The 27,445-nt window shown below is 38.0% G+C and overlaps 7 protein-coding genes across 21 annotated transcripts; 4 read left to right on the top strand and 3 right to left on the bottom strand.

The window, feature by feature from the left end:
* The first annotated feature begins 2,506 nt into the window (after nucleotides 1-2,506).
* On the top strand, nucleotides 2,507-5,928 carry LOC104753130 (uncharacterized). 2 transcript variants are annotated; one of them, XM_010475425.3, is made up of 7 exons: nucleotides 2,507-2,887; nucleotides 3,337-4,367; nucleotides 4,463-4,553; nucleotides 4,635-4,792; nucleotides 4,864-4,915; nucleotides 5,025-5,198; nucleotides 5,286-5,928. In XM_010475425.3, exons 2-7 carry the CDS (start codon nucleotides 3,351-3,353, stop codon nucleotides 5,741-5,743), a joined length of 1,950 nt encoding a protein of 649 aa, XP_010473727.2. In that variant the 5' UTR covers nucleotides 2,507-2,887; nucleotides 3,337-3,350; the 3' UTR covers nucleotides 5,744-5,928. The 2 variants fall into 2 exon arrangements, with proteins under 2 accessions (XP_010473727.2, XP_087346145.1); XM_087490019.1 differs by lacking the exon at nucleotides 2,507-2,887 and having other exon boundaries at nucleotides 3,006-4,367.
* Nucleotides 5,756-8,803, bottom strand: LOC104753131 (rsm22-cox11 tandem fusion protein 2, mitochondrial-like). Of its 8 annotated transcripts, none has more exons than XR_015583577.1 (11): nucleotides 8,373-8,803; nucleotides 8,155-8,228; nucleotides 7,986-8,080; nucleotides 7,770-7,891; nucleotides 7,579-7,662; nucleotides 7,372-7,452; nucleotides 7,169-7,258; nucleotides 6,939-7,095; nucleotides 6,758-6,869; nucleotides 6,572-6,660; nucleotides 5,756-6,484 (listed from the first exon to the last, which is right to left on the bottom strand). XR_015583577.1 is itself a non-coding variant. In XM_010475426.3 (11 exons), exons 1-11 carry the CDS (start codon nucleotides 8,751-8,753, stop codon nucleotides 6,030-6,032), a joined length of 1,647 nt encoding a protein of 548 aa, XP_010473728.2. In that variant the 5' UTR covers nucleotides 8,754-8,803; the 3' UTR covers nucleotides 5,756-6,029. The 8 variants fall into 8 exon arrangements, 2 of the variants coding, with proteins under 2 accessions (XP_010473728.2, XP_010473729.2); XR_015583576.1 differs by having other exon boundaries at nucleotides 6,758-6,837; XR_015583578.1 differs by having other exon boundaries at nucleotides 6,771-6,837.
* A 362-nt stretch (nucleotides 8,804-9,165) lies between these two features.
* LOC104773949 (short-chain dehydrogenase TIC 32 A, chloroplastic) lies at nucleotides 9,166-11,468 on the bottom strand. The gene is made up of 6 exons (XM_010498620.3): nucleotides 11,067-11,468; nucleotides 10,751-10,982; nucleotides 10,562-10,641; nucleotides 10,284-10,440; nucleotides 9,906-9,987; nucleotides 9,166-9,792 (listed from the first exon to the last, which is right to left on the bottom strand). The coding sequence occupies exons 1-6, from the start codon at nucleotides 11,185-11,187 to the stop codon at nucleotides 9,466-9,468; spliced, it is 999 nt and encodes a 332-aa protein (XP_010496922.1). The 5' UTR covers nucleotides 11,188-11,468; the 3' UTR covers nucleotides 9,166-9,465.
* Nucleotides 11,469-15,309: 3,841 nt separating this feature from the next.
* LOC147926142 (small polypeptide DEVIL 12-like) lies at nucleotides 15,310-15,459 on the top strand. Its single transcript, XM_087490018.1, has one exon. The coding sequence runs from the start codon at nucleotides 15,310-15,312 to the stop codon at nucleotides 15,457-15,459; it is 150 nt and encodes a 49-aa protein (XP_087346144.1).
* A 134-nt stretch (nucleotides 15,460-15,593) lies between these two features.
* LOC147926141 (uncharacterized) lies at nucleotides 15,594-18,078 on the top strand. Its single transcript, XM_087490017.1, has one exon. The coding sequence runs from the start codon at nucleotides 16,251-16,253 to the stop codon at nucleotides 17,763-17,765; it is 1,515 nt and encodes a 504-aa protein (XP_087346143.1). The 5' UTR covers nucleotides 15,594-16,250; the 3' UTR covers nucleotides 17,766-18,078.
* On the top strand, nucleotides 18,051-20,202 carry LOC147926140 (uncharacterized). 2 transcript variants are annotated; one of them, XM_087490016.1, is made up of 2 exons: nucleotides 18,051-19,661; nucleotides 19,762-20,202. In XM_087490016.1, the coding sequence occupies exons 1-2, from the start codon at nucleotides 18,302-18,304 to the stop codon at nucleotides 19,803-19,805; spliced, it is 1,404 nt and encodes a 467-aa protein (XP_087346142.1). In that variant the 5' UTR covers nucleotides 18,051-18,301; the 3' UTR covers nucleotides 19,806-20,202. The 2 variants fall into 2 exon arrangements, with proteins under 2 accessions (XP_087346142.1, XP_087346141.1); XM_087490015.1 differs by having other exon boundaries at nucleotides 18,064-20,202.
* LOC104753129 (uncharacterized) lies at nucleotides 20,183-26,408 on the bottom strand. 6 transcript variants are annotated; one of them, XR_015583571.1, is made up of 10 exons: nucleotides 26,175-26,368; nucleotides 24,776-26,018; nucleotides 24,338-24,683; nucleotides 24,176-24,260; nucleotides 23,876-23,932; nucleotides 23,476-23,535; nucleotides 23,195-23,395; nucleotides 21,636-23,069; nucleotides 20,819-21,424; nucleotides 20,183-20,510 (listed from the first exon to the last, which is right to left on the bottom strand). XR_015583571.1 is itself a non-coding variant. In XM_087490014.1 (9 exons), the coding sequence occupies exons 2-9, from the start codon at nucleotides 25,989-25,991 to the stop codon at nucleotides 21,071-21,073; spliced, it is 3,753 nt and encodes a 1,250-aa protein (XP_087346140.1). In that variant the 5' UTR covers nucleotides 25,992-26,018; nucleotides 26,175-26,408; the 3' UTR covers nucleotides 20,615-21,070. The 6 variants fall into 6 exon arrangements, 2 of the variants coding, with proteins under 2 accessions (XP_087346140.1, XP_087346139.1); XR_015583572.1 differs by having other exon boundaries at nucleotides 20,183-20,495; XR_015583570.1 differs by having other exon boundaries at nucleotides 20,183-20,495; nucleotides 24,776-26,406.
* Nucleotides 26,409-27,445: the final 1,037 nt, after the last annotated feature.

Here is a 27,445-nt window from a genome sequence, read left to right as displayed (position 1 = left end):
TATATATATTATATTCCTAATTATATAACTTTTAGCACTAAATATATAATTGTACGAATCATTTTTTGTCTTCACCATGCTTAGCTCGAGCAATTACTATGGCTCGATGTATTGACGCAATGTTCAACTAAAGCATTCCGTTTTTTTTTTGGTTTTTTATTTCTAAAGAAACGTTTCACTATGTATTGTTGTTTAAGCAGATATTTTAAATACATTTTGGTTTCCAACCCCCGAGAATATAGGGCGAGCGATCGTTTGAATTTTGGACCACATCCCAGTTGGACAACTGGTTAGGTTTTATACAGTTCGTCTTATAAAAAAACACATATTCCTGTTGTAGGGTCCGTGGAAATATGGTAGAAACTAGAAAGCAAAGAGCTAGTGGTAGGGTTTGACTGGATAGTCCAAACCTTAGCATATGAGATACAATAAAATTTTATCATGCATGTATATTTATTTAGTTTTCAAGCTAATTTTAGAGTTACGATTTCCTAAGAATTAGATTGACATACTTTTTCTGTATTAAAATACATGATGTTTTAGGATTTTCATCCTGATTAAAAAAACAATTAATAATGTATTGTTATTAACTCAAAATAATAAATGATGTACTACTTTTGATATTTAGTAGTATGTTTTCTTATTTGATTTATTGTAAAAGCAAAATCATTAAATATTTATTTGATTTTGAAAATGAAAATGCATTAAATACACTAAGAAAATCATCTTTTTTGATACAAAATAAAATCTTAAAACATAATGTATTCTGATACGGGAGTAATAAATAAATGTTTCACTATGAATTTTAATATGTTAACAACAAAAATTAAATGTTTTGGTTTAGTATTTTCGGTTATGTATTGCATCCAACTTGGCAACATTTATTCTTTACTCGAAGTTCGATATAGAATTGAGTGAACAAACATCATTTTCGATATAATAGATTGCAAAATGAACAACATTAGAATCTTACCGAAAACGTTAACTATAAGCTTATTATGATACAATTATTTATTTAATTAACGCATTGCATGGTCACAGCCTGATCTAGGCTTCCAACTTACGGTTTCTTTATAAAATTTATAAAATGATATTTCTCATATATATATATATATATATAGTTCTATCTGGTTGACGAGGACTGATTAAATGATACAAATAATTGGGCACATTCTCTTCCATATTAGTTTAGGTTACTTAATTCTTCCAAGTTCTATCATAACACGTGGTCATGCGACTCTTATCTTATCTTAAACTCTTTTTTGGTGGTTACAATGTAGAAACATATCATTTTGCATAGTAGTTCGAAGTTAGAATGCTTTCAGATGGTATAAATAATCATCCCCGAAAAAATATTAGAGTCTACATGAGAGCCCATTTAAGAGTTTTGACGACGAATGATTTTTTTTTTGGAATTTAGAAAGCCCAATAATTATTTAGCTCCTTATAGGAAAAGCTCTGCGGCCTGCGGGGCACTTGTCTCCCAAAGACCCTAACATCGTATTATACTATTATGTATGTGTGGGAGGGTGAGGTAGGAAGTAGGAACCCCCACAACCACACACCAACACGGTCTCGGCCACGAGGGCTGAACGTGCGACTTTTCTACGACTCCACACCAATTTCATTTTGTTTTTATTCTCTTTTTCTAATAACAGTTTTGTTTGTATTTCTCTCCATTTCCATATTTATTTCCCTCTACGAGATTAGTCTATGATGTATTTTTCAACTAATTCAACAATACTTTCGCGGTGGGAAGTTTTATTTATGAATTAATTTATTAGTTGGGGGAGTGAGTGGTAGGCCTTGGAATAGTTATATTTTCTTTTCATGGAAGAGAACTATTGTCAACAAAATACAATTAGAAAAACACGTTACCTTACGTGTGCGAAATGATTTTATTTATAATATACTTAATATAATAAGGTTCACGGAGAAAACATTTATACATGTATATTGACTTGAATAAAGATATTGAAATATGTAAAGACGAGTCTACTACATTACCCATTACCATTACCATTACATTAATTTGTACATACAGTACAAAGGCGCTAATTAATATCATTAAAAGCTAATAAAAAGGATAATGATTTAATTTGTAGTAGGAAAATAGGTGCACCGATATACTGTAACTAAAAGATCCTTGTAACTTTGTAGTAAGAAGAGTGGATACAGATAGGATAATCTAATATTGAAGTTGAAGATTGAAAAACAGTTGTTCGAATTAGGATCTGTAGCACACATTCATGGTCTATCTGAGGAATTTAGGAAACAAAACTTTGAAGTAAAAAAAAAACAAAAAAATGAAGAAGAAGAAGAAAAAAGAGAGTGCAAAAATATTGAAGTCAGTCAGTAGTGTTAAGTGGTGGTTGACAATTTATTTTTTATTTAAAAAAAAAAAAAGAAAAAAAAAGAAAATGGAAAAATCAAAAAAAAAAAAAAAAGAGAGAGAAGAAAACGACCCTTACTTTTATTAAAATGTTTCCTTCTTCGTGGAAAAATCACCCAATTTTTAAATTGGCTAAGTAGCGTTAATCTTGCTAATAAAAATGCAATCTCTCTCTCAAAAGACTGCAGAGAGCTCTCTTCTGTTCCGTCTCTCTCTCTCTCTCTCTCTCTCTCTCTCTGTAGAGAGACCAAACCAAAGAGCGCGAATCTGAACCGACAGATATATATATTTTAATAATTTCATTCATACCCCTTCCCTTCCTTTTTGGTTCGTTCGGTTTTTTTATATCCCTTTTCCCTCTCTCTCTCTCTCTGCTGCCCCTTGCTTCCTTCTTCTTCTTCTTCTGCGATACAAACTTAACTAAATTTTCGATTGTAAAAGAAAGATCGCTGACTCGATTCAACTAATTATTGGTGTGGGTTTTTGGTGAGACAGGTAATCCTAAACCCTCCTCCCTCACCAATTCAATGTATTTTGATTGAATTGTTTCCTTTGTATTCATTAATATATATATATATGTCTTTGAAGCAAATCTCTTTTTATTTATTCTATCTTTTTTTTTTTTTTTTTTTTTTCCATTTTTATTGCGAAATTTCCTCTCTAAAAAAATAATTTGGTTGGGTGTGTGATCTTGGTCTTTGGCTTTGACTCTGCATTCCCCTGTTAACCTTTATTTTTTATTTTTTGTTTTAATAGGAATTTTCAAAATTTGTCTTCTTTCTTGTTTTAAGTGTAGCAATCACGAGTCTCTCTCTCTCTCTGTGGCACAGTATGTATGATTTGACTAGCACGAACGGAACGCTTCATACTTGCTTTCTTTTTCCTTTGGTTGCCAAAGTTGAACTCTTTCTTTCTTATTTTCTTCCTTGGTTGTTACGGAACAGAGCGAGCGTGCTTGATGGGTTCTTCTACACGTGGTGACGCACAAGTAGAAGACGATGGTCGCTTCTTTGATGCCATTCAAGACGAAGAACAAGACTCCTCTGCTTTTCATCTCTGGACCACCACTACTCCCGATAGTGTTTCCAACCGACGCCGTAAGTTTCTCCAATCTATGGGCTTTAGTTTTAACAAGACTTCACCAGACGACGACGACTCCCAAGATGATGATGACCTTCAACCACCACCCCAGCCTGATTTGAATGAAGTTGTGACACACGTGGTGGATTTGTTGGTCAGGAATGAATCTACTGCTTCCTCCTCCCTGTTCGACATATCCTCCTCTGTTTCCTCATCATCTCAGGATACAGATGATCACACCTCGTTGGCCAGGAATGTTTCCAGTAGTTCTAGTATCCCCCGAGGGTTGCTGAGTGAATCCAGCTCTAGTAAATCTGGTAGCTTTGGCGATTTTCATGACACCCGAACAGATGATTTGCTCAAGAGAGGCGCTAAGTCTTGGTTAAAGAAGCTTGGTGTTTTGACTCATGTTTTTGAGTCTTTGGACTGTGAATCGGTTAGATCACCGTTGCATCAGGTTGCGCGAGTGCATACACACAAAAAGCAGTTCAAGGAGCTCTCATCTCTCTCTGTTGACCAAGATTTCTCGGCGCATGATGGTTCCATCTTAGCCATGAAGTTCTCTCCTGATGGGAAATACATTGCAAGCGCTGGTGAAGACTGTGTTGTCCGAGTTTGGAGTGTATCCGAGAAAGATAGAACAGACAACAAGTATCAAGTAGCTGAGGCTGATTCCGGTGTTTACTTTGCCATGAACCAACACTCTCAAATTGAGCCCTTGAAGATCAATAACGACATAACTGAAAAGAAGACAACAACAAGTTTTTTGAGGAAGTCATCGGACTCAACTTGCGTTGTGTTACCTCCTACTGTCTTCACTATATCGGAGACGCCTCTGTATGAGTTCAGAGGTCATATAGGGGAGATCTTAGATCTTTCCTGGTCGGACAAAGGGGTACATATATATATTTTTTGAAACTCTTTCCTTACATTTATATATGTAGTCTTTGTTTGTGCACATCCTCTTACGTTTACTACTCTTTGTTGCAGTATCTCCTGTCATCTTCTGTGGACGAGACTGTTCGTTTGTGGAGAGTAGGTTCTGATGAATGTCTCAGCACATTCACTCATAACAATTTTGGTAAGCTTCTTCGTATTGTATATTCATTCTTTTTTTTTGTTTTTTAATTGCCCGTGTATTCACTCTCTCTTTCTTGCACAGTGACTTGTGTGGCATTCAACCCTGTGGATGACAATTACTTCATAAGTGGATCGATTGATGGCAAAGTTCGGATATGGGATGTGTCTCGTAGTCGGGTTGTTGACTACACAGATATAAGAGACATTGTAACTGCTGTTTGCTACCGTCCAGATGCAAAGGTATACTTTGAAAGACTTTAGTTTCCTTAAAATTTTCATATGATCAAGTTGCTTACTACAGAGTTTTGCAGGGTGCAGTAATAGGTTCCATGACAGGGAACTGTCGCTTTTACCATATATTCGGTACGTTATCATCTTACAATTAGATGTGGAGATCACTTGTTAATGACAAATTGTTCAATGTTGATACCAAAATGAGTGTACTATATATTGTTCATGTTGTGCGTTTCAGATAATCAGCTGGAAATGGACAAAAAGATCAACATACATGGGAAGAAGAAGGTTGCAAGCAAAAGGATAACTGGTCTTCAGTTTCTTCCCAGTGACTCGGAAAAAGTGATGGTTACTTCTGCTGATTCACAGATTCGTATCTTATGCGGAGAGGATGTTATCTGCAAGCTTAAAGGTCAGGATCTATTCATAAGTGCAGATGAATTGATTGTATTTGTTCTGTTTAAGATTTTAAGATCGTAACTTTCCTTTGTGCTTGCAGCTTCTAGCCTTCGCACAACATCTGCTTCATTCATTTCAGACGGGAAACATATCGTCTCAACATCAGAGGATTCATGCATACATGTCTGGAACTACTCTCAATTACCCAGCAAGAAGCCTTCTTCAGGGACAAAAAGGACTCGGTCTTACGAGGGCTTTCTCTCACACAATGTGTCTGTGGCTATACCTTGGCTCAGACAAGGACACAGGGATGAACTGTCCGAGTGTATCATAGATTTGGACAGGAAGCTACCGAAAGTGGACTGTTTCTCTCCGATGAAAGGGTCAACAACGTGGCCTGAAGAGAAGCTGGAAGATGCTGCAATGAGCAACAGAGGGAAGCTGAAGCTTCTGAGGAGGGCATGGCAACCTCACCTGTGGGGGCTTGTGTTTGTGACAGCCACCTGGGATGGAAGAATCAGAGTATTTAACAACTATGGTTTGCCAATTCGGGTCTAAAAGACGCAAATGTTAATTTAGATAGGATTCTTTTATTTGTTGTTACGTAGAAGTATAATATGTATACACATTACACAACAGAAGATGTTATTGGCAATTAGAAGGCCGGTGTGATTATGTGTTGTTGTGCCCTAGGCCAGAAAGTGTTATTACAGTTTTCCAAAATCATTATAATTGTAACTACAGATCTCCAGTGTCTCTCCATGGAAAACTATTTTACCACTTGCCCAACTCAGAATTGTATATGGATGATGATGAATCCTTAACACTTACGCTAAGGCTATAGCTAAGGCCAGGCTCCCCATTTCTGGTCTTGATCTGGGCGACACCACTCAGCATCTACTTGCTTCTCTTTCCCACTTTCTTGTTGAGTCGTGAGAGGCCATAAGTCTCCCCAAAAGGATTTCTTGGCTTGCAAATGAAGGTCCGGGTTCTTGCTTTTTGTTATCACTCTCCTTTCAAATGCTCCCTCTGAACCGTCCTCTTTGGTTGGCACACACATATCCAACGTCACTTGTTTCCCTTTGCGGAATGGAGGGAAAATGATTCTCCCCCATCCGCCTCCCACACTCGCTCTCTCACTCTCCTCTTCCTCTTGGTGTTCCTCTTCAATTGTGTCTTCCACATCCTCATCAGTACCTTCACCGTCTTCTTGTTCTTCCTCCTCATCCATGGTATCAGAGTCATATGCTCTTGGATCAATGTAAGGCACTTCAACCACCTGTGATTTGATAAAGTCCTCTGCACACAATATCGAATGGGCATAAAACTTAGAAGAGTCAAAAGCTAGATGTGCGCATGGTTTTCATAGGTTAGCCAAACACTTACCATAGTCAATCTCTAGATCCTCAGGTTTCTTATTTGCGCGTCTCTCCTTTAATGTCTCCAACTTCATACCATCAAGAGGCCACAACTCCCTAAATAGAGGTCATAACCAAAAAAACTCTATTCTTAACAACATTCCTCTAAAGGTCCCTGATGATAGTTCATTCAAACATGACAAAAAGTACCAACCGTGGGCGCTGACCTCTCCTGAAAACTACAAAAGAAAACTTCTCATCCTCGAACCCGCGTAGGGGAACACCTTTTGTACGCTGCAAAGGTAAATGTAAAGATTTGGAGTCATCTGCAAACATAGAGCTGATTAAAATCTAAATATTTGCTGAAGACAAGATTAAGCAAAAATATGGAAAACCTTGTAGGAACGCTGAGATGAAGTTCTCTGCAACCGCTGAACAAAATGGCAGTAATTTCCAGTGTTTTCAAGCGGGCACTTTCCATCATGAGGGCACTGCATTTGCAACCCCCTCCTTTTGTGTTACAATACATTCATGTAACCGTTTTCATAAAAACTGTAACATCAAGTTCTTGACTTAGCGTTTGACAACTGGAGAATAGTTTCTCAGGAGGGATATTGACACTTACTGGAGCAACAATATGCGCACCAGATTTGAGATCGAGCACTGCCTTCTCAGCTCCAGCTTTCTTCATTTTATTTTCCAGTTTACGTAGTTTCTAAGACAAAATGAATACATTGAAAATAAGCAGAAGAGGGATAAATTAACTTTTGACAACAGAGACAGCTCATTATACGAGTAATGAATAAATGTGTATGCAAATGAAATTACCCTCTTCTCCATCCACAGTATATGTGACCGCATCTGAGATATAATATTAGCACCGTGTGGCGTTCCTGGTTCAACCAAAACCTGTTCAACCAAAATTTAGGAGAAGAGTTAGTAACAAATAAAAATGCAAGAGCACACGAAGTACATGTTCTAGTATAAACAACGTTATTTTGGAGAATGAAGGATGAATAAACTCAAAAACCATACCAAGAGATCATCTGTAAGGTCCCAGAGCTGGCGAACCACAGTAATCCTGTCTTTGAGAGATGGTATCTCCCCTAACACATAGGACTTAACCACCACCCACAGGAAAACATAAGGAAATTTACTCAGTTTTTTAAAACAAACTTGTAAAGAAGAATGACAGCTGAAGCGACTGAATAAAAGAAATAACCCACAGCAATGACAAGATCATGTTTCCTCTGGGACTTTTCGTTGATCTCTTTACACTGTTTGTTGATCTCTTTACTAAGCGCTAGCAGGCTAGTATACCCATGGATGAGAGGCAAATCCTTGAGGCCTTTCATATACACAATAATGGTAAGATCAGAACCCAAACAATGCAAGTTACTATTGTACAAAAAGCTCTGTAAGACGGTATCAAAGTGAATTACCCTGAATCAAGTTACGTCCTGCACGCTGCATTGACTGAGATGGTTCAACTATGTTTACTCTCTCCGCAGACTTTGGCCAAACCTCTTGAACCGCCCTACAAGATGTTAAAACGAGTCAAGAACGAAATAAAAGTATCAGAAGTAAATAGGGAAGCATCTATCTCCTCACCAGAAACCTGAACCAGTGCCAGCACCAAAATCCAGCACTCTTGTAGGCCTAAAATCCGGTATTCTTCGACGAATCTATTTAAGAAGATATATAAAAAAAAACAGGTCACTATATGATCAGAAGGGGTTACAATCTCAAGCTCACTTGTTTCCTCTACACAAGTCTCACACATTTAGGCTAGCTAAACCAAAAACAAGAAACATGAGGAAGGTAGTAACCTCAATGAGTACTCTGTAGCAGACGGAGAAAACAGCGGGCATACGAGAAGCAATGTAAGCAGCAGTCTCACCGTCCCTGTACTGCAGACCACTATCTCCATAAACGGTCTGTATCTTCCACCGCTTCGTCTCCACCGAGTTCATACAATCAGCTAGACTCTTCGCCGTGCTTTCAGGTAACTGCAGATTCGTGTCCTTTATCTCTTGGAATGATTCCGACAGCTGCCGAACCTTCTTCCTAATGTGCGGATCATCTTCCTCGCGGAGATATTTCTTGATTGCCCGCCGGAGACGGACGGGGACGACGAGTAGGCGGAGAGACTGCTTCGCTGCAGACCTTAGGGTTTCCACAGTGAAGACTTTCGGGACATTCGCTGCCATCTTCGCCGGAGCTCTGATCTGAATTGCAGCAAGTTGCCTCCGAGGTTTTAGCCTCTGTCTAGGGCTTAGCTTTGTGGGCCACCGATTTATTATTTCTTGGGCCTAAAAGGCCCTTTATTATGCCCACTTACTATACATGGACTCGAGTAGGGCTATGAGCAAACAAACAAAGGGCCCTAGTACTGGTTTGGCTTTTGGATACGATTTCATTCTTTCTCATTCATCTAGTGAGATGAACAAATCAGTGGCAGACGTAGGAAAAAAATTTAGGGGGGTCAATTTTTTTTTATTTTTATTTAAATTGTTAAAATGAAAAGAAAATTCAATTGATGTACTCGAGTTATGGAGTGACATCCTTGTGGGACAAATCAACTTCGCTGCAGATAATTCATTGATTTATATACATAGGTCGTGCACTGGAACAAATTGTATAATATAGTACCAAGATCATGAAACATCCTCTCATGGTGTTTTGACTGATGTATAGATTACATAACAAGAACCTAGCTAAGCTAGCTAGGATTACAAAACCCTACAACTAATATTTTTTTTTACATGTCGGGACATATCACAACCACATACATATATATACACACCTACTGGCTACTACACACACACACACACTCACCTAGTATATTATAAGGTATTACTATATATATATAGGACTTGGAGATTTAGTACACATAAATAGGAAAACGATGGTTGTAATTGGTTAAAAGGTTTGAGAAACGTTGGGAGTGGAAGCTTGAGAAATCAACAACTCAGAAGCAGTCCAGAGTCTTTGAGCTTTAAGATTGCATGATCCGGATTTAGATGTCCGAGCCTCGTTGCAGTCTGAGAAGTACTTGCCACACACGTTCTTCAATCTCGGACTTGTTGCCACGTAACATGTCGTAGCTGCTGCCTGAGGAACAGACTTCAAAAGCTTGGAGGTCAAGAAAAACACTAAATCAGAGACGAAGCCATCTCGGTCTCTTGTGAGACGGGTTCTCACGATACCAGGATGGACACAATTGGCTGTCACATTAGCATCCATTTTCTGCGAAAAAAAATGATTTATATAGTACAATAAATTATTTGGTTTAAAGAAGAAAAATATAAAGATGAGAACGAACAAAAAAAATAGGGTTAATATGTAAAATGCAATCGTACATGGAGAAGACGGGATAGCTCAAGCGTGTGGAGAACGTTGGCTAGCTTGGAGAGAGCGTAAGCTCGAGTCGCGTCGTAATTCCTATAATGAAAATACGACGCAAGTTAAAGCGGTTTCAAACTATACTAAACACAGCCCTTAATTAAGTACTACTACTGTATATTCTCTCTAATAATATTATTACAATAATAATAAAGAAAAAAAAGACGAGGACGACGGCGTTTATTTTTGTCGTCGCATCACCTTTATATTTGTATTTGATGATTAAACAAATAATCACAATAAAATAATAAATCATTCGTACAAAATGAAATGATGAGAGTAATTATTATTGTTTGATTGGAACTGAATGATTAGAAATATAAAGTCATATATACCTGTAGCTCCGGGAAATATCGGCGAGATAATGCAACATATCACCGGAAAACCAGCTATGGATGACGGACGTGACGTTGACGATACGGCCTTGAACGCCGGTGAGTGACGCCGTTTCAATCATCTTCTTCAACAACAGTTTCGTCAGCAGAAAATGGCCTGATACCAAAACCACAATTGATTAATTAGTTAATTACTACATCAATCACCACCCAATACAAAATGAATGATTAATATAATATATAAAATATAAATATGGAGAGAAATGAGTAGTAACTACCGAGATAATTAGTGGCGAAGGTCATCTCCACACCGTCCTCAGAGATGGCGTGCTTATGCGCGTATTTCCCGGCATTGTTGCTGACCAAATTTTAAGAGAAAACTAGGTTAGACAAAAAAGAAAACAACAATTAATGATTGATCATCATATATATACATATGGAGATAGTTTAATAAAGTAGTTAGTTACATGAGGATGTTGAGTGGGAGTTGGAGAGATTCAAAGTCGGCTACGAACCGACGAACAGAGGCGAGGGAGCTGAGATCGAGATGCATCACGATGATCTCCGACTCCGGAAACTCCGAGAGTATGCGAGCCTTCGTTTCCTCGGCGGTTTTGATACTCCGAGAAGGAAGCACTAGCCTAGCGCCACGCTTTGCCAGAACACGCGCCGTCTCCGCTCCTATCCCCGACGTCGCCCCTTTGTAGAAGAACCATAGAGATTGAGAAACTCGATCGTTTTCTGATTCGGAAAAAGAAAGAAGTGGTAGCTAGGTAAACTCACCAGTGATGATGGCAGTTAGAGATCCGAGATCAGAATTAGCTGTGACATGATCGGCGGTTGATCTTGATCCGAATCCGCTGGGGCCACTGGAGCTGATCAGGTGTTTAACCGTCTCTATCATCCTTTTTTTTCTTTTCTCTTTTTTTTTTTCTGTTATGGTTGAGTTTTGAGTGTTTGGGTGTTGTGTCTTAAGAGGGTAAGACTATATTATTTATAGTGCTACGTCTTTGAGAAACAACGCAGGAGAGATGCCGAGAAAGGGAGACAACATTTAATTATGTTGTGTCATTCGTCATTAACGAGTAAAAAAAAAAAACTTATGAGTGTGTATAAAATTTGGTTTTTGATTAGCACCAAAACAGGATAAAAACGGAATCATTTGCTTAAAATAAAGGTTTAGTTAGCCAACTCTATTTGACTAACATGAATTTATAGAGGAAGATGAGTCATAGACCAGAAATTATAATTGGAATTGGGTCATTACAAACCATAATCTTCCAATCTTTTTTTTAAAAAACTGTAATATAGAAGCTGAAACAAATGCTTAGATAGTGCCATGTTTTGGGTAACACTCACTATTTACTAATCATGCCCAACTTTCTAATGGTATTATTCTCCGAATCTTTTACATTTTTAATTATGGTCCCCTCCTATTCTTAATTAAAGAGACGAAAAATACATATATAGGATGTTCAAACTCTTAGCTCTCTCACCTAGTCACACTCTATTCAAAAGTGCAGGTTTATCTACTGGACCTAATTAAGATTACACAACCCCGGCAGGTTTTCTCTTCCTACCTGTTTCATTATCCAAGTAGAAATGAACTTAACTGTCCGCTTTTTCATTTATATGTGTTATATAGCTAGGGATGATTATTGTTACATTAAAGTTTCTCAACTCCATCTACAGTACTAGACTACTAGCTAGTCTTCGTATTACAAAATATGTGTTATATATATAGGGATGGCTATTGTTACATTAAACCTTTTTTCTAAGCTTCAAATTCTTGCATTTCTATAGTTTTTGTACACCGCTATGAGAATCGGTAAATGTGAAAAGAGAGATTAATCGGTTGAAAATACATATCGTACGTATATAACGTTAATGAAAATATCGAACATTATATTGCAATCAAATACATTTAAAGAAGTACTTATGATTACGATATTATTGAGTAGCCTTTTAGATCTTTCACATGCGCGCGTAGAAAGAATCATTTAAAGGCTTACAAACAAACCTCCCCAATCATTTATAGCGTTTATAGTTATATTCTTTCTTCATAAATACACCACTTTTGAGTACAACAAAGTTTCGCTATTCAACATTCTAATACTTGTACTGTATCACTACAATATGTTCAATAGTTTTTTTGAATGCTACAAGTGCATCTAGGACCGTTTTTACTGTAAACGAATGTATAAAACAAAGACTCGATCCTTTTTAAAAGTGTCTTTTATATATACTTGTATATGTGTATCCAATTCATCAAACAAAACAAATAGTCAAGTTATACGTTGAGAATATTTTTAACCAAAAAAAAAAAAAGATATGTTGAGAATATTCTTAATTTCCACCTTTAAGTAAATAGTCTTGTAAAATTGTAAGTGGTTGAAGCAAAAGATAGGGTGGGGATTTTGGCGAATGGCACAATAGAGTAAGCTAATTGGTCTCTCTGTTCTTGGAGGATCCAATCCGTCAATGAATGAGAAGAAGATCTTCAAGGCTGAATATGAAAATCATCATAAAGTAATCTTACCCAAATCCAACTACTACCCACTAACAGTTCCACTAATATTTATTTATAAACTATATATTTTATTTTAAAATATGTTTCAACTCCAAACTACATACATGTGTCTTATTTGCAGGTCTAGAATGATCCATCTAATTAGCATTAAACAATTGCCTCTCGTAGTTATAAGTTTATCTCACCTCAACTCAATAGAAAGACCAATTTTAGGTACTCTCATCAAGAGGAAAATTAATTCTTCGTCTGTATCGTAAAGGATGATTTTTTAATATTTTTTTGTATAAAAAAATGATTTTATATATATTTTATCAATTAATGTTAAGAAATTGTAAATTTCAAGAATCATTAAATTAGAATTTAAAAATTTGATAAAATATTATTGGTTAATAATTATAAAATATCTTATTATAAATAAATAATACATTTATTGCTAAATATTAAATGTTTTTCTTAATTCATGTAAAAATCCTAAAACATCATCTATTGTGATACAAAGGGAGTATATAACTCTGCATTCTGCAAGGATATTGAATCTATCTAAGTTCTTAGGTTATCATTCATCATGTCATCTATAGCGCAAAGGAATTAATATCTAAAGGTTTCTTGATCTCTCACCAAAAAAAGAAATAAGATTGCTCTCGTTTCACTATATATTCAAGTTTAGATACCACGTTGCTTCTACAAAACAAAGATTTACATTTTGTGAATCTATCATAAATATTTTCAATGATTGGTCTTAAAATTACGAAAAGTTTATGGATAAAAAATTCATTTTGTTTTCTCTATTAAAGAAAAAAATGAGGGGGTGGTCCAACCTCCAAAGATCAATAATTAATCAAATTTTGCATGATACTCCATAATAAAAAGAAATGATAGAAGGGACGCTGGGATAAACGCAAAATTGATGAAGTGTTGTGAATAATAAACTCCTCCACCTTGGGAGGCGTTGTGTCTCTTACTAAGGATCCCACACTATATTAGACATTATAAATAATTGGATCGTTGGGTGAGACGTTGAATAAAATATAAACTTCTTTTTGATTAATGGAATTAAGAAAAGAGACTCCTCCACCTTTGGAATTGGAACGACTTGACAAAGTTGGAATCTTTGCTTTATGTTAGAACGGGTTAGGTTGTGTAATTGGATACCAACTTGCCAAGAGTTGGTCACATCCTCTTTTCTATTTGGCGTGCCACTATTGCTACCATTTTTCTGTTGTTAATAACCAATCATATTCTAAGTTTTATTGGTAGCCTTTGGAGAACTAATACATATATTCAAGCTATATATATGGTCCATATAGTCTGACAGTTTTGTGAGTGGCTACCTGATTCTCTATCGTAGACAGTTTGATACTCTTTTCTTTCATGAATTATGTTAGATATAATGTTTGTTGACCGACGTTCAATTAAGAATTTAAGGTTTTTTTTTTTTTATAATATAAAACTTGGTAAAGTAAACCATCCGTTCCTTATGTTACTATCCTTGGTAAAATAACAAAAGTTTGTGGGTAACATGCATGGTTACTTACTTGCCTACTTGCTAAATCTTTTTCTAACAACAACATCGTGTCATCGTCTGATGGTCTTGATACAACAATACCTAAAATAGTTGCAAGGCTAGAATCTAACCCGGTCGAGTGAACATTATTAGCTTTTGTGGTTTACACGTTGACCACCTATTATATTCTTGTAACTTCTATAGGGCGATATACCCTATAAAGTTCTAAAAGTATTCTTTAATAATACATTTTTTTTGAAATTTTTGATATTGTGATGTATAAATGTAGATCCGTTTACGTCTTAACACAAGATCGTATCTTGCTTTTTTCATATAGTATAATAATATTAACCACATTAAAATAAGTAATTAAGCAGGAGTTTCATTGATCAAAGTCAGCCACGAGATTCATGAGCTATGGATTTGTATGAAACGTTAAATTCCTAGTCAGATTCAACCTCCTCAGTTTAGAAAAATCATTCTTCAACCATTATTCAAGACCTTTAATGACTAATTAATTAGCGGTTTCAAAGTGATATCAAGAAAATGAGGGCCAATTTTATTTATGAGTTATGGTATTATGATTCAGGTTCCAAAGCATGCCTAAAATCAGGGGTTTGACTAGAAGAAGTGTACAAAAGAAAAATGGAAGAGAAAATGGAATCAAGGGACAAGTGTAAGCTGAAACTGACAATTTAGGAGAAATGAGTTAAAAGTAACGGTTGTTTTTTTTTTTTTGTTGTGGCAGAAGACAGTTACGACTCTGGACGGTTGGTTGAAGAGACTGATCCTAATAGGGTAGTAATATGCAGGACGACAAAAAAAAAAAAATGCCCTGAAAGCATAAAACCAATCAAAGCTCATTTGAAGTCTTTGCATCAGACTCTTGTTTCACATTCATCTCAAAAATGACTCAGAGACGTTTTACTACTCTGAACCAACTATAAAGGTTATATAGTCTGGATGGGCAGAAAAGGAGAGTGTGAAGGTTGATGGGGTCAAACAACAAGGATTTGCAAAGGCAAGGGAATAACAACAAGCTGCTGACTCCAAGCCGGTCCTTGAAGGAGACGAGATCGAGGTTATACATAATAAGGCGATGCCTGGTGATGCTGCTCTGTTGGAGAGAGCCTCGTGAGTAAGAGTTTTGTTTGTCATCATATCCTAACACAGCATTGGTATGTATGCTACTACGTACTAGAGAAGAAGAAGTGTAGGAGTGTGTAAATTGAAACTAGCTAGTAATTCTCTGTTCCACATGAGTAGACCACCTACACATTGGTTTGGTGAAGAAAGTATTGTGGAAGGCGTGCGCCAAACATATCAACGCAGATGCTACAAATACCCAAGAAAGCCGTGAAGGACAACAAAAAATATAGCGTGTCATATATAAACACTTACCGTGACGATGTACTACTATTGAATTGATGGTGGGCATTTCCATGCGTAGTTTTATCATGTTTTTTTATTAGACTTTTTTTTGCACTCTATATATATATATATATATGAAAGGAATCAAAGAGTAGTGATTCTTTATGCTCTCTCTAAGTTAGTCAGTCCAAATCTAATCAATCAAGGAAGGAACAATATTCAACAACTATGTTTATATATATGAATGCAAGAAGAAGTAGTCTTGGAAACGATTTGAGATACATGCCTAAGTGAATAATATATATACTCTTCTAGTTTGTTAATTAAGAGGATCAAGAAAACACATTAATTTACTTGTAAACACTATGAAAAAGGTAAACATTAGGTTTCTGTGGAGGCTAAGAAAGAAACACCACACAAGAAGGCGTAGTAATGCAGAGACGATCCTATTTGAGTAGTAACTAAATTAATTAAGTCCACCAAAACGGTACCGTTTTACTAAACCAAATAACACTTTTTTTCCTTTTTTTTTTTTCCCCGGTGGCCGGTGGGTCGATTTTGGATGCGGAGATTGATTGCGACTGCGACTGCGACTGCGATTGCCTCATCGACGGCGAAGAAGATAGCTTTCCCCAGAGGAATAGGAGGAGGAGGATCTGCTGCTGCTGCTCGAGCTTTTTCTTGTTACCGAGAGAAACTGAGAGCAGGGCTTAATCATCACTCCTTGAGGTTTGAAGATGCGCTTGATTTGTTCTTCGAGATGGTTCAGTCTCAACCCCTACCTTCCATTGTTGATTTCACTAGACTGCTCACTGCTGTTTCCGATATGAGAAGATACGACACCGTCATCTATCTCTCCCAGCAGATGGAGCTTTTTGGTATTTCTCACGATCTCTACAGCTTCACCGTTCTGTTGCATTGTCTCTGCCGATGCTCTCGGCTCTCTCTTGCTCTATCCCTTCTTGGGAAAATGATGAAACTTGGGTTTGAGCCCACCATTGTCACACTTGGCTCTCTCCTCCACGGTTTCTGTCTCCGCAATCGATTCCACGATGCCCTTTCCCTCCTTGATTCCATGGCTAAATCGGGATACGAACCCAATGCTGTTATCTACAACACTCTCATTGATGGTCTCTGCAAGAACGGTCATCTCAATAACGCCTTGGAGGTTTTCAACATGATGGAAGGAGTCCCAGGGGATCTTGTTACCTACAACACTCTCTTAACCGGCCTTTGTTCTTCTGGTCGATGGGACGAAGCCTCTCGCCTGCTGAGAGATATGATGAACAAGAGAATAAACCCTGATGTTGTCACTTTCACTTCATTGATCGATGCAATTGCTAAAGCAGGCAACCTTCCTGAGGCTCAAGAGCTGTACAAGGAGATGATACAAGCCTCTGTCGATCCTAATGCTGTCACTTACAATTCACTCATCAATGGGCTCTGCCTGCAGGGTCACCTGTACCACGCCAAGAAAACATTCCATCTGATGCTAAGCAAGGGTTGCTTCCCAAACTTGGTGACCTATAACACTCTCATCAATGGTTTCTGCAAGTATAGGAGCGTAGATTACGCGATGAAACTCTTCCAAAGGATGTCTCTCGAAGGATTGGTTGGGGACACATTCACTTACAACACTCTTATCCAAGGGTATTGTCAGGTTGGTGAACTACGAGCTGCCCTAAACGTATTCAGCTTGATGGTGTCTTGTCGAGTGACTCCTGATATTATAACTCACTGCATTCTGTTACATGGTTTTTGTGTTAATGGGGAGATTGAAAACGCACTGGCCAAATTCGATGATATGAGAAGAGGTGAAAACTGTATTGGTGTTGTTGCGTATAACATTATGATTTACGGGTTGTGCAAGGCGGATAGAGTGGAAAAAGCTTGGGAATTATTTTGTGAGCTGCCTTTCCAAGGAGTGAAGCCTGATGCTAGAACATACACTACAATGATATTGGGACTGTGTAAAAATGGGCCAAGGCGTGAAGCGGATGAGCTGTTTAGAAAAATGAAAGAGGATGGGATCATATGCCAGTTGAATGGCCCTTTAGGAGGAGAGGAGAGAGCATGACACAAGTAATCAGGACTTAAGGATTCTCGGCTAATTTTGTTGTTGCAGTCATCGTCATATATTGAAGGATTGTGGATTTGATTTGGTCAGGACAAGTTTGAAGAAGCACTCAAGCACAAAAACTGTTGCAGAGATAATTTTTGGAAATGTAAATTGTATGATGAAGCAGGTGTTAGCATGTAGAAACCTGAACTGATTTAGCATTCTGTATATAAGACTTTGTATGTACATGAGGATGACCAAACTCTTGAGTTATTGAAAGTTGAAACCATATCAATACAAATTGTAAAATTTTGTTTTGTAAGCAACAAAATCCATTGTTTGATAGACAATTTTAAAATCCATTGAATCAGGTGAAGTTTTGATTCGAAACGCTGCCGTTTTTAGGTAAGGAGACCTTATTGTTGTTATCGAGTGACATCATCACTCTGACCGCCGGATCAGGTCGTCGTCGTCGTTGATAGGTTTCGGCGCACTGTTTGAGGGAGGGAGGGAGAGAGAGAGATTGGGAACGAAGCCAATCCAATTAATTTTGGATGCCGAGATTAATTCCGATAGCGTCGTCGTCAACGGTGAAGGGGTTGCTTCGTCGGCATTATCTTCTTCGTCGGGAGAGAGGTAACAACAATCCCGAGAAGACGACTTGTCCCTCGATTAGTTCTCGACCTTTCTCCGGCGGTGCGAGTCGTCATCATCATCATCACTACCGAGAGAGACTGACAAGTGAGCTTCTTAACTCTATAAAGTTCGACGATGCGCTCGGTTTGTTCTGTGAGATGCTTCAGTCTCGTCCCCTTCCCAACATTGTTGATTTCAGTAGAGTTTTGACTGCCATAGCTAAGATGCGCAAGTTCGATATCGTCATCTACCTCTCTCAGAAGATGGAACTCTTTGGAGTTTCACACGATCTCTATAGCTTCACCATTTTGATTCATTGTCTCTGTAGATGCTCTCGCCTCTCTCTTGCTCTTGCTCTCCTCGGAAAGATGATGAAGCTTGGCTTTCACCCCAGCATTGTCACCCTTGGCTCTCTCCTCCATGGCTTCTGCCTCCGCAACAGATTCCACGAGGCTGTTTCTCTCGTTGACTCCATGGCCGGATTGGGATTCCAACCTAGTGTTGTCATCTACAACACTGTCATCAATGGTCTTTGCAGAAACAGAGATTTGAATAACGCCTTCGAGATATTCCACGGGATGGAGAAGAAAGGGATCCCACCTGATGCTGTCACTTACAACACTCTGATAAGTGGCCTTTGTAACTCTGGTAGATGGAGTGACGCTGCTAAGCTTCTCAGAGATATGCTGAAGAGGGATATAGATCCTAATGTTATCTTTTTCAGTGCGCTCATCGATGCGTTTGTGAAAGAGGGTGACCTTTTGGAGGCTAAAAACTTGTACAAGGAGATGATCAGGAGATCTGTAGATCCTAATATCTGCACTTACAATACACTCATCAATGGGTTTTGCATTCACGGTCGTCTAGGTGACGCCAAGCATATGTTTGATCTTATGGTAAGCAAGGGCTGTTCCCCGGATGCGGTGACCTATAATACTCTCATTAATGGGTTTTGTAGGTCTAAGAGGGTAGAAGATGGGATGAAACTCTTTTGTGAGATGACTCATCGAGGATTGGTTGGCGATGCATTCACTTACAACACTCTTATCCACGGTTATTGTCAAGCGGGCAAACTTCACGTTGCACAAAAGGTTTTCAATCGGATGGTTGATTGTGGCGTGCCTCCTGATATTGTCACCTACAACATTTTGTTAGATTGTCTATGTAATAACGGGAAGATAGAGAAAGCATTGGTGATGGTAGAGGATCTACAGAAGAGTGAAATGGATGTTGATATTATTACGTATAATATCATCATTCAAGGGATGTGCAGAACTGGTAAGGTGAAAGAGGCTTGGTATTTATTTCGTAGCCTCACACTCAAAGGAGTGAAGCCTGATGCTATAGCATACATTACAATGATATCAGCGTTGTGTAGGAAAGGCCTACGGCGTGAAGCGGACAAGCTCTGTAGAAGAATGAAAGAAGATGGGTTTATGCCAAGTGAACACATAAATAATGAGGCACTTGGAGATCACTACACAAGAGTATCAGCTGAACTCATCAAAGCAGTTCATGAGTAATGCGGTCTGCGCAGATGCTTATGACAGTAAAAGCAAGGTCATCGATATATTATTTTGATGGGAGACTGGACAAACTCCAAAGCCATTTTGTTTATTTGCTTTGAAAAGTTTAAAGAAGTTGTCGTGTACATGTTGTATCTTTCATAAGCACATTGGTAGCATATACCAACATATACTGATTTGCCATTCTGTAATTTTATGCTTGTGCTGTGTTGTGTTATGATCTCTTATATGCAATCACGTTTCACTGTAAGATCCCTATATGAAGCACAAATGTTATATAATGTTGCCATCAACCCTTTCTTTTTAATACTTTTGCATACAAATTTGGCCAACTCTTTTAAGTGACATTCGATTTTTTTTCAATGGATCCAACAAGGAGAAAAATACAGTAACGCAATTGGAAGCATTCATAGTCTGAAACCGACATACATTGTAGGTCTCCATCACTCTACTGGTGAACTCGAATCATCCCAGCTCATTGGAGCATTGCTCGATGCCAAATCATCAGAAGCGCCAGTCGGATTCCACCTTTTCTTCCCTTTCAAGCTTATTCTTCTCCCTGATCACTCTATAAATTATCTCTTCCCTGCCAATAGGTTCTCTTTATTATATGCAAAAAAAAAAAATGGAATGGGTCTCAGGACTCGGAACAAAAGAGTTTCAGAAAAAAATCTAAATGTAACAACACCTAGTAGCAACCGGGACTGTGTCAAATAAATGCTATTATACTATCAGAATCCGAACTATCTTTCTTTCTTTAACCATACAAATATTTACTTTGTGAGAGATAAAATTGATTCCCAGCTCTTTCACACAGCTGATACAAAACATTTACAGAATAAATAACGTACTATTAAGTAGTAACAATCCCCTTAGCAATAGTATATCTTAAAAAAAGCAATAGCTGACCTGATCTGCCCAAGCCGAATCTTCTTCCTTCTGTATCATGCACAACTCATATCTGCACCCTGCAACGTACTCGCGGTTCTAATGGAAGTGACATAACCTCGTTAGTAGCAAACTCCATGGGTGCCGTAACCTCCAAGAGGGTATACACAAAGAACACAGCTCTCCAGATTGACATGATATGATATCTCTGAACCTGGAAGCAAATTTGGGGTGGAGAAGAGCTAATCATTTGTTGCTGGGTCAAGTAGTTTCTCAGGTTGTCTCAATACTTGGACTTGTTTCCGCCTGCCCACCACACTTCTTGGGTTTCTTCACTGGAGGGAGGGCGAGAGGACCCAGTCTTAACCGAGCACCACCTGCTTCTTCCTTTAAATCTGCATCTCTACTCGTCACTGGTGTCCTTTTCTTGCGTGATATACTAGGACCATATTGTGCAATGGTGACTTCATTTACTAGCTCTGTCTTCTCTATGTCCTTAACATTACTGCTTAAGCCACGATTACTTGGATCCAGACTCAACCAAGGACTGTTTGGAGAATCCTTGCCTAGTTCTTTGCCAGAATCGACATCTGTTGACGCTATTTCTACCGCAGAGCTTCTGTTATCCTGTGAATGGAAAAGTTAATCACCACGACCATCCACAAGCCAAAAAACTACACAACAAAAACGACATCTATATATTTACTGGAAATTAGGATCCATATATGCTTGAATCCTATTGTCATAATGGCGAATGTTGAGAAAAAAAATTTAACTAAAAAATAGTGCTGCTCTCTGAGGCATATTGTACATAACTGACAAAAGAACCACAACTTACCTTATCTTGCATTTCAGTGATTTCTTCGCATTCTGAGCCTTCTTCTCCTTCAGAATCAGCCATCTCTTCACATTCAAACTCAACATGTTCTTCTTCCATCATCTCTTCGTCAGAGTCACTTAATTCCTCCTGCTCCATCACTATACCTAGATTAGACTGATCACCCATTTCGTCAATGCATCTACTAATATTATCACTTGGTGCAGTTGATCCAGGCTCTTCAGAGCCGTCATTACGTTGAGTCATGCAGGTGTCTGGAGCTTCTGAAATTTTTGATGCTGAGACACAACCACGATTATTTACCTTAGAAGAGCTCGGACTTAGATAGATATCTAAGTTCACATCTTTACCATGTTTGCTAGAGCTTAAAGATTTCAAGCTGACATCATTACGACCAGCACCAGGGATTGAAGTGTGCTCAACAGCACCAGAAGTATCCTGAAGTTGACATAATTTGCCTTTCCTGCCAATGTCTGGGACTAAGTTCCCACGTCTACTAGTAAGATAACTACTTTCACACTGGCTTCTTTGAAGAAGAGGATGAAAACAGCTGTCAACCTGTGCTGTCTCATGTTCGTTTGATGATGATTTTTTGAGGATTTCATCAGTTGAGTGATTGATTTGCTTTGGACTGTTGAAAAGACTTAGCAGCTGAGGTCGATTGTCAGAAAAGAAACTAAAACTAGAACCCCCTGGGCCTCTGTTTGGAGGGTAACATGTAATCTGTCCTTGCTCAGGGGTCCGGAACAATAAAGGATGCATTTGAAGATCTGAGTCATTGCTCTGCACACCCATCCCAGAGGAGCGCTCTGCAGGCGCATCTTCCTGCAAATCTACCACCTTCTCGCTAGAGGGACCATTGTTATCCCTGTCAGCTGAAAAGCAAGGAGGTTCAACACCCAAATTTTCCCTCCCCGAAACATCTGATATGCCATCCTTAATGATACAAGTTTTGGAGGATGTTTCAGACTGATTCTTCGCAAAAGCTGACTGCGAGATAACACGGACCGAAGATGGAAGGTTAACGGGAGGTAAATCAGGGGCTAGTCTCACAACACTTCTGTTGCATAGTTTTCGACTACGATATGGCCGCATACTTGTCAATGCTCCTGAGGCGCCGGGTACTGTACCAGATGTGTGGTGGTACAGAGGAACGAAAGAAGGTGCAAGCCTCTGCGTACATGTCAGAATTTGGGCACCACAAAGATCAGGTTTTGTAGATCCTTCAACGGTACATGTTTGTAAAGACTCATGTCGATCAACGGGAACATCCTTTGCCTTGTCAAAGGAGTGCATAGATGCAGAATAAAAGAGAGTTGGCATGCCAGGCCTCCAGTCTGCTAAAAAACCTTCATGTAGGTATGCCTCACCTGAACTCTCAACCAATTCATCTCTAACATGATATTCATTGGCTTTAGAAGCACCATGACGATCCTGCAACAATGCGATGAAAGATGAGCAAAGCTAAATTACATTTTTTAGCAGAAACCCAAAATTTAGCATATTCAGTATGGATGAGTTGCATCATTTAAGAGGTAACCACATAATGAAAGACAGACCTCTTTTGAAGATGCCTGCTGCTCTCTGGACTTTCTGTTTGTATCATATAACCTCCGCTTCTCCTTCTTTACATCATCTAGCTTATATGACTTCTGAATTCCAAGGGCAGTGCGCAATTGTCGTGGCAGTGAGGATGGGTCTCGATGAGGCACCACGAATTTCCACACAGACATCCAATCATATTTGAAGTACTTAAGCCCCTGAGGATTCAAATTTGTACTGAGCACCAAAGAAAAATTTCCGATCAAAGATTGCAAAAAGAATGCGCTTTTCGAATTACCTCTTGTATACATACTATCTCTTGTGGAGTCAGGGGAGAGCTTTTTATCCTCAGAACAGCCTGTGGGTGGCAAAATTTACACATACACAACAGTTAGAGGAAAATACTGCATAACCTTATAATTATGGTTGGAATAAAATACATTCGTCTTTAGCCATCAGTCGGTGTCCGTCTTAAACATGTAATGCTCATTTGCATAACGTATGTTCAGTTAAAAGCATAAAAGATGGCCAGCCAACATTATCATATATGAAAATGATAGAACTCATAAATATGTAATGGTTTCACAGTGCTTATTTGTTAACAAACAAGTTCAGACCACTGAATTAACGGAGCCGATAGGCAGACAGATAAGTATACAAATAAAAAGGTGATAAACTAAATCAAGCATATAACCGACCTTAATTGGATTCTCTGGGGCTTTAGATGATCTCCGGTTTTTTTGCCTAACATAAATCTGAAACAAATACAAGTCGAACGTATTAAAAGAGACAAAGCCTTTTATTTCTTGATCACCAGCCTGGCTGATGAACACATGAGTCTTAATACCTTCATATTTTTATCTATATACATTAAAGGTTGTGGTCAATATAGCACTTATGAGAACTAAGATAATGAGAGCAATCTAATGAAAATACCAACTGATTACTTCGTAACCTAAACACCATTCCTAACTCTGCAGAAGTTCAGTGATGATTACCTGATGCTCGCCTTTACATGGAAGAAAGCGCTGCTTTATTGTCTTCCAGTCTGAGTTATATTCCATAATTCCAAGAGCCAGTAATCTGCGTTCAAACAGCACATGTAATAAATTTTTGACTACATTAGTAGACTGGACAACGAAAAAAGGAAAGGAACTTACTCATCCTCAGCATCAGTGAATAGGACCCGATTGGCGACAGCTACATGAGGTGGCTTGTGGGGATACAGCGATACTCTAAAAAACGGCAAAAATCTTTTAGCTAACTTGGCGATATCCTTGTGGACCAAGGCAACAGATTGCTTCTGGGCTGACTCAACAAGTGTAGCAGCTAACGTCTTCTTAGATTGCTGCCGACCTGATGGTGACTTACTTGAACTAGGGGATGAAAGAGGATAATTTACGATCTCACCGCCAACTTCTTGGTGAGGAAGTGTAAATAACGGCACTCTTTGAGATGACGCATCAAAACCGGATTCCACTTGACACCGTCCATAATCTTGAACAGCTACAATGGTTCAATAATCAAAAGAATTATACTGCGTAAACAGATAAGATAACATACAGATTTAGCACCCCAATTTTTAACCAATAACATACCATCAGAAACATCAATTAGATATCTTCCAGCTAGATCCAGAACGGATGATGCGGAAGCAGAGCTGAGAGGATGACTTGGGCGTGAAATATATCCTTGGTGTTGTTTGAGCATCTCAGATAGAAGTCTTTGAACTTGGGTTCCAATATGCTGGCGTGAATGATCAAGTGCACAAAGAGAGTACACTTGGATAAGAAGTTGAAGGTGATCGTGAATCAAACAATGGAGTTCTCCCATTTGGGCTTGACTGAAGCCATTTGTTATCCTGTTTTCTGATGATGACGCAACTGCTTCAGTAGCAGAAAACATTCTAGCAGGTGATGCAATGGGCAAGATAGGCACAAGAGGGCGTAATAATCTGTCAGACTGTTCGGGAGAATTGTTCTTGTGGTGAGAGGAGATGTTGTTAAGCTGTCTCTTCTGCCTAGTCATGGGGCGTCGCTTAGTGCTTTTCTTGTTGTCACCAGCGGTGACCTTTTCCGGTAAAATATCCTCGTCATCAGTCTCCAGAGCTTCCTCAAGTTCAATCTCGAAGTCTAAATCGTTATCCTCATCATCATCATCATCGTCATCATCATTAGTTACACCCTGTGCCAAGGGAGCCTCAGTATCACCACTATGTAAAACAGCAGCGAGAAACTTGCGGTACTCTTCCTCATCATCGACATTGGGAATGTCATCCTCATCATCGGTCTCCTGGAGAAAAGCCTCAAGATCATCAAGGGTGAAACTGGCAAGGGAATACCGAGCTCTAGTGCGCTTGCAGATGGCATCCTCCTCCTCCTCCTCCTCCTCCTCCTCAGTTGATGTAAAACCTTGCTTCTTCTGAGTTTGGATCATGTCACAGAATTGATCTCCACCGTTTTCATTCGCATCTACAGTCCTGTCATCAGCCGAACTAGGCTCTTCTCTAACAAAGCCACCGGGATCAAGAGAGTCCTCCGGGATTGGTTCTTCTTGGCAAGAGACATCGTTGCTACTTGGCATGGGGACATCGTCCTTAAGGGAAACAGGAATGCTATTGACAATTTCACCATCAAGAGTCTCAAATTCAGAGCTCAAACTGGAAGAAGCTTCAAGGGAAGGAGTATCCTTAAGAAAAGGATTGAAATCAACATCTTCTTCCTCTTCTTCTTCTTCTTCTTCTTCTTCATTATGATCTCGGAGGTCTCTATTGAGGGAAGACGGCTCAGAAATTAGGGTTTCTGATGATTTCATGACTCAAATCGATTAGGGTTCCGCTATCTAGACATGAAGACAATTGCAATTCTCAGACCACAACACAACAGAACCAATCATCTACTACTTAAAAAGATCAATATCTCCTTTAAGTCCTAAACACAACACACAAAAAAAAAAAAAAAAGCCTGTTTAACACAGAGGAAGGATTTAGAGCGAAACCGCAGGAGAAGAAAACGTGACTGGGAAGAATTAAACTAATGGCTGGCTGAGAGATTAGATTCAATCTCTCTCTTCTCTCTTCTCTCTTCTCTTTTTTTTTTTTTTTGGGGACCTCAGAAAGAACAAACCAGTCGGGTTGAGCGAGCCGGGTCGGATTCGTCGTAACTCCTTTCTTCTTTCCTATTTACCTTTTTTTTCCTCTCTTTTAGTTTTGTTTGTTTTTAATAGTACTACAAAAACGGGCTTCAGTAAATTGATAGCATTACTTACCTTAATCCAACTTAGAGTGACTTAAACGTCTGGGCTCACGATAAGAGAAAAACACGAAAAATTGTGTTTGGGCCTAATCGAGATACAGAAAAAAAAAAAACATCGTATAAATTTCCTATAGTTAGTAAAATTGGTTGCCATAAATCTATATATAATAGCAATCCGAAAAAATGCCACCAAAAATTGTGTTTTTTCAATAGTAATTTTTAGATAATTTTTCATAAAAATCTGTAAGAAATTTAAATTGTATGTTTTACAAAAAGTTGCGATTGTTCATTATAATTTTTTTTTATAAAATTGTAACTGTTTATTGTAGAGTTATGTTTATTTAAATATCTGTATCTTTTGAAATCTATATATATTTGTCTATTTGAACTGTTTTTCAATTTTTTGTCATGTCACTAAATAATATAAAATTTCAATCTCAACAGTTTTTACATTTTTCTAAATTATTCTATAGCATTCATTCTTTTAAAAGTAAAGAAATTCCTCCAATTTTTGATTTAACAAAAGATTTTTGGAATGATAAATCTAATTTACAACTTTTAGTTAATTTTCAATCTAAAAATTTAATGAAAATACCTATAGTTTTTTTTTTCAAGAGTTAGATGAATTATATAGTGAGTTTTTGAATTTGACTTTTCAATATGATAATAAAGATGCGTTCTATTTAAAAGAATTTTACATGGTTTATGAGGTATAAATATAATCAAGTGCATACACAACAGTTGCGATTTTTCATAGTATCTTTTGTAATTTTTTTGTTTTTATTTGTTTTAAAAAAAAATCAAATGGTTGTATCTGTTCATTGGAGAGTTGTGTCTATTAAAATATATCTTTAATTATAATTATTTAATAGAAAATTATATTTACTCATTACAACCATTAGTTCAATATTCTCAGTTAGGATCACTTTTTCATAACGATTTTTTTAGTTGTAGTTCTTTAGCATAATTCTTCAAAAAATTATTATTTTATTATATTATAGAATTTTATTACTT

This window comes from Camelina sativa, chromosome 16 (genome assembly GCF_030686135.1).
Source record: "Camelina sativa cultivar CO46 ecotype springtype chromosome 16, ASM3068613v1".
Classification (NCBI taxonomy): Eukaryota; Viridiplantae; Streptophyta; class Magnoliopsida; order Brassicales; family Brassicaceae; genus Camelina; species Camelina sativa.
The sequence above is the reverse complement of the archived record's forward strand: the minus strand, read 5'-3'. Positions and strand labels throughout refer to the sequence as shown.

Bases quoted from the DNA above. Each gene is read 5' to 3' on its own strand.
- LOC147926142 (XM_087490018.1), top strand. From the start codon at position 15,310: ATGGGGTCAAACAACAAGGATTTGCAAAGGCAAGGGAATAACAACAAG.
- LOC147926141 (XM_087490017.1), top strand. From the start codon at position 16,251: ATGCGGAGATTGATTGCGACTGCGACTGCGACTGCGATTGCCTCATCG.
- LOC147926140 (XM_087490015.1), top strand. From the start codon at position 18,302: ATGCCGAGATTAATTCCGATAGCGTCGTCGTCAACGGTGAAGGGGTTG.
- LOC104753129 (XM_087490014.1), bottom strand. From the start codon at position 25,991: ATGAAATCATCAGAAACCCTAATTTCTGAGCCGTCTTCCCTCAATAGA. The intron at 23,933-24,175 runs GTAATCATCACT...TATTTGTTTCAG, and splicing joins CATGTAAAGGCGAGCATCAG to ATTTATGTTAGGCAAAAAAA. The intron at 23,396-23,475 runs GTAATTCGAAAA...TTGAATCCTCAG, and splicing joins AGATAGTATGTATACAAGAG to GGGCTTAAGTACTTCAAATA.
- LOC104753131 (XM_010475426.3), bottom strand. From the start codon at position 8,753: ATGGCAGCGAATGTCCCGAAAGTCTTCACTGTGGAAACCCTAAGGTCT. The intron at 8,229-8,372 runs GTTACTACCTTC...CTTCTTAAATAG, and splicing joins GCTACAGAGTACTCATTGAG to ATTCGTCGAAGAATACCGGA. The intron at 7,892-7,985 runs GTAATTCACTTT...TGTATATGAAAG, and splicing joins AGGACGTAACTTGATTCAGG to GCCTCAAGGATTTGCCTCTC.
- LOC104753130 (XM_010475425.3), top strand. From the start codon at position 3,351: ATGGGTTCTTCTACACGTGGTGACGCACAAGTAGAAGACGATGGTCGC. The intron at 4,368-4,462 runs GTACATATATAT...TCTTTGTTGCAG, and splicing joins TTTCCTGGTCGGACAAAGGG to TATCTCCTGTCATCTTCTGT. The intron at 5,199-5,285 runs GTCAGGATCTAT...TTGTGCTTGCAG, and splicing joins TGTTATCTGCAAGCTTAAAG to CTTCTAGCCTTCGCACAACA.
- LOC104773949 (XM_010498620.3), bottom strand. From the start codon at position 11,187: ATGATAGAGACGGTTAAACACCTGATCAGCTCCAGTGGCCCCAGCGGA. The intron at 10,983-11,066 runs GTGAGTTTACCT...TCTTCTACAAAG, and splicing joins TCTAACTGCCATCATCACTG to GGGCGACGTCGGGGATAGGA. The intron at 9,793-9,905 runs GTACGATTGCAT...TTTTTTTCGCAG, and splicing joins AGCTATCCCGTCTTCTCCAT to AAAATGGATGCTAATGTGAC.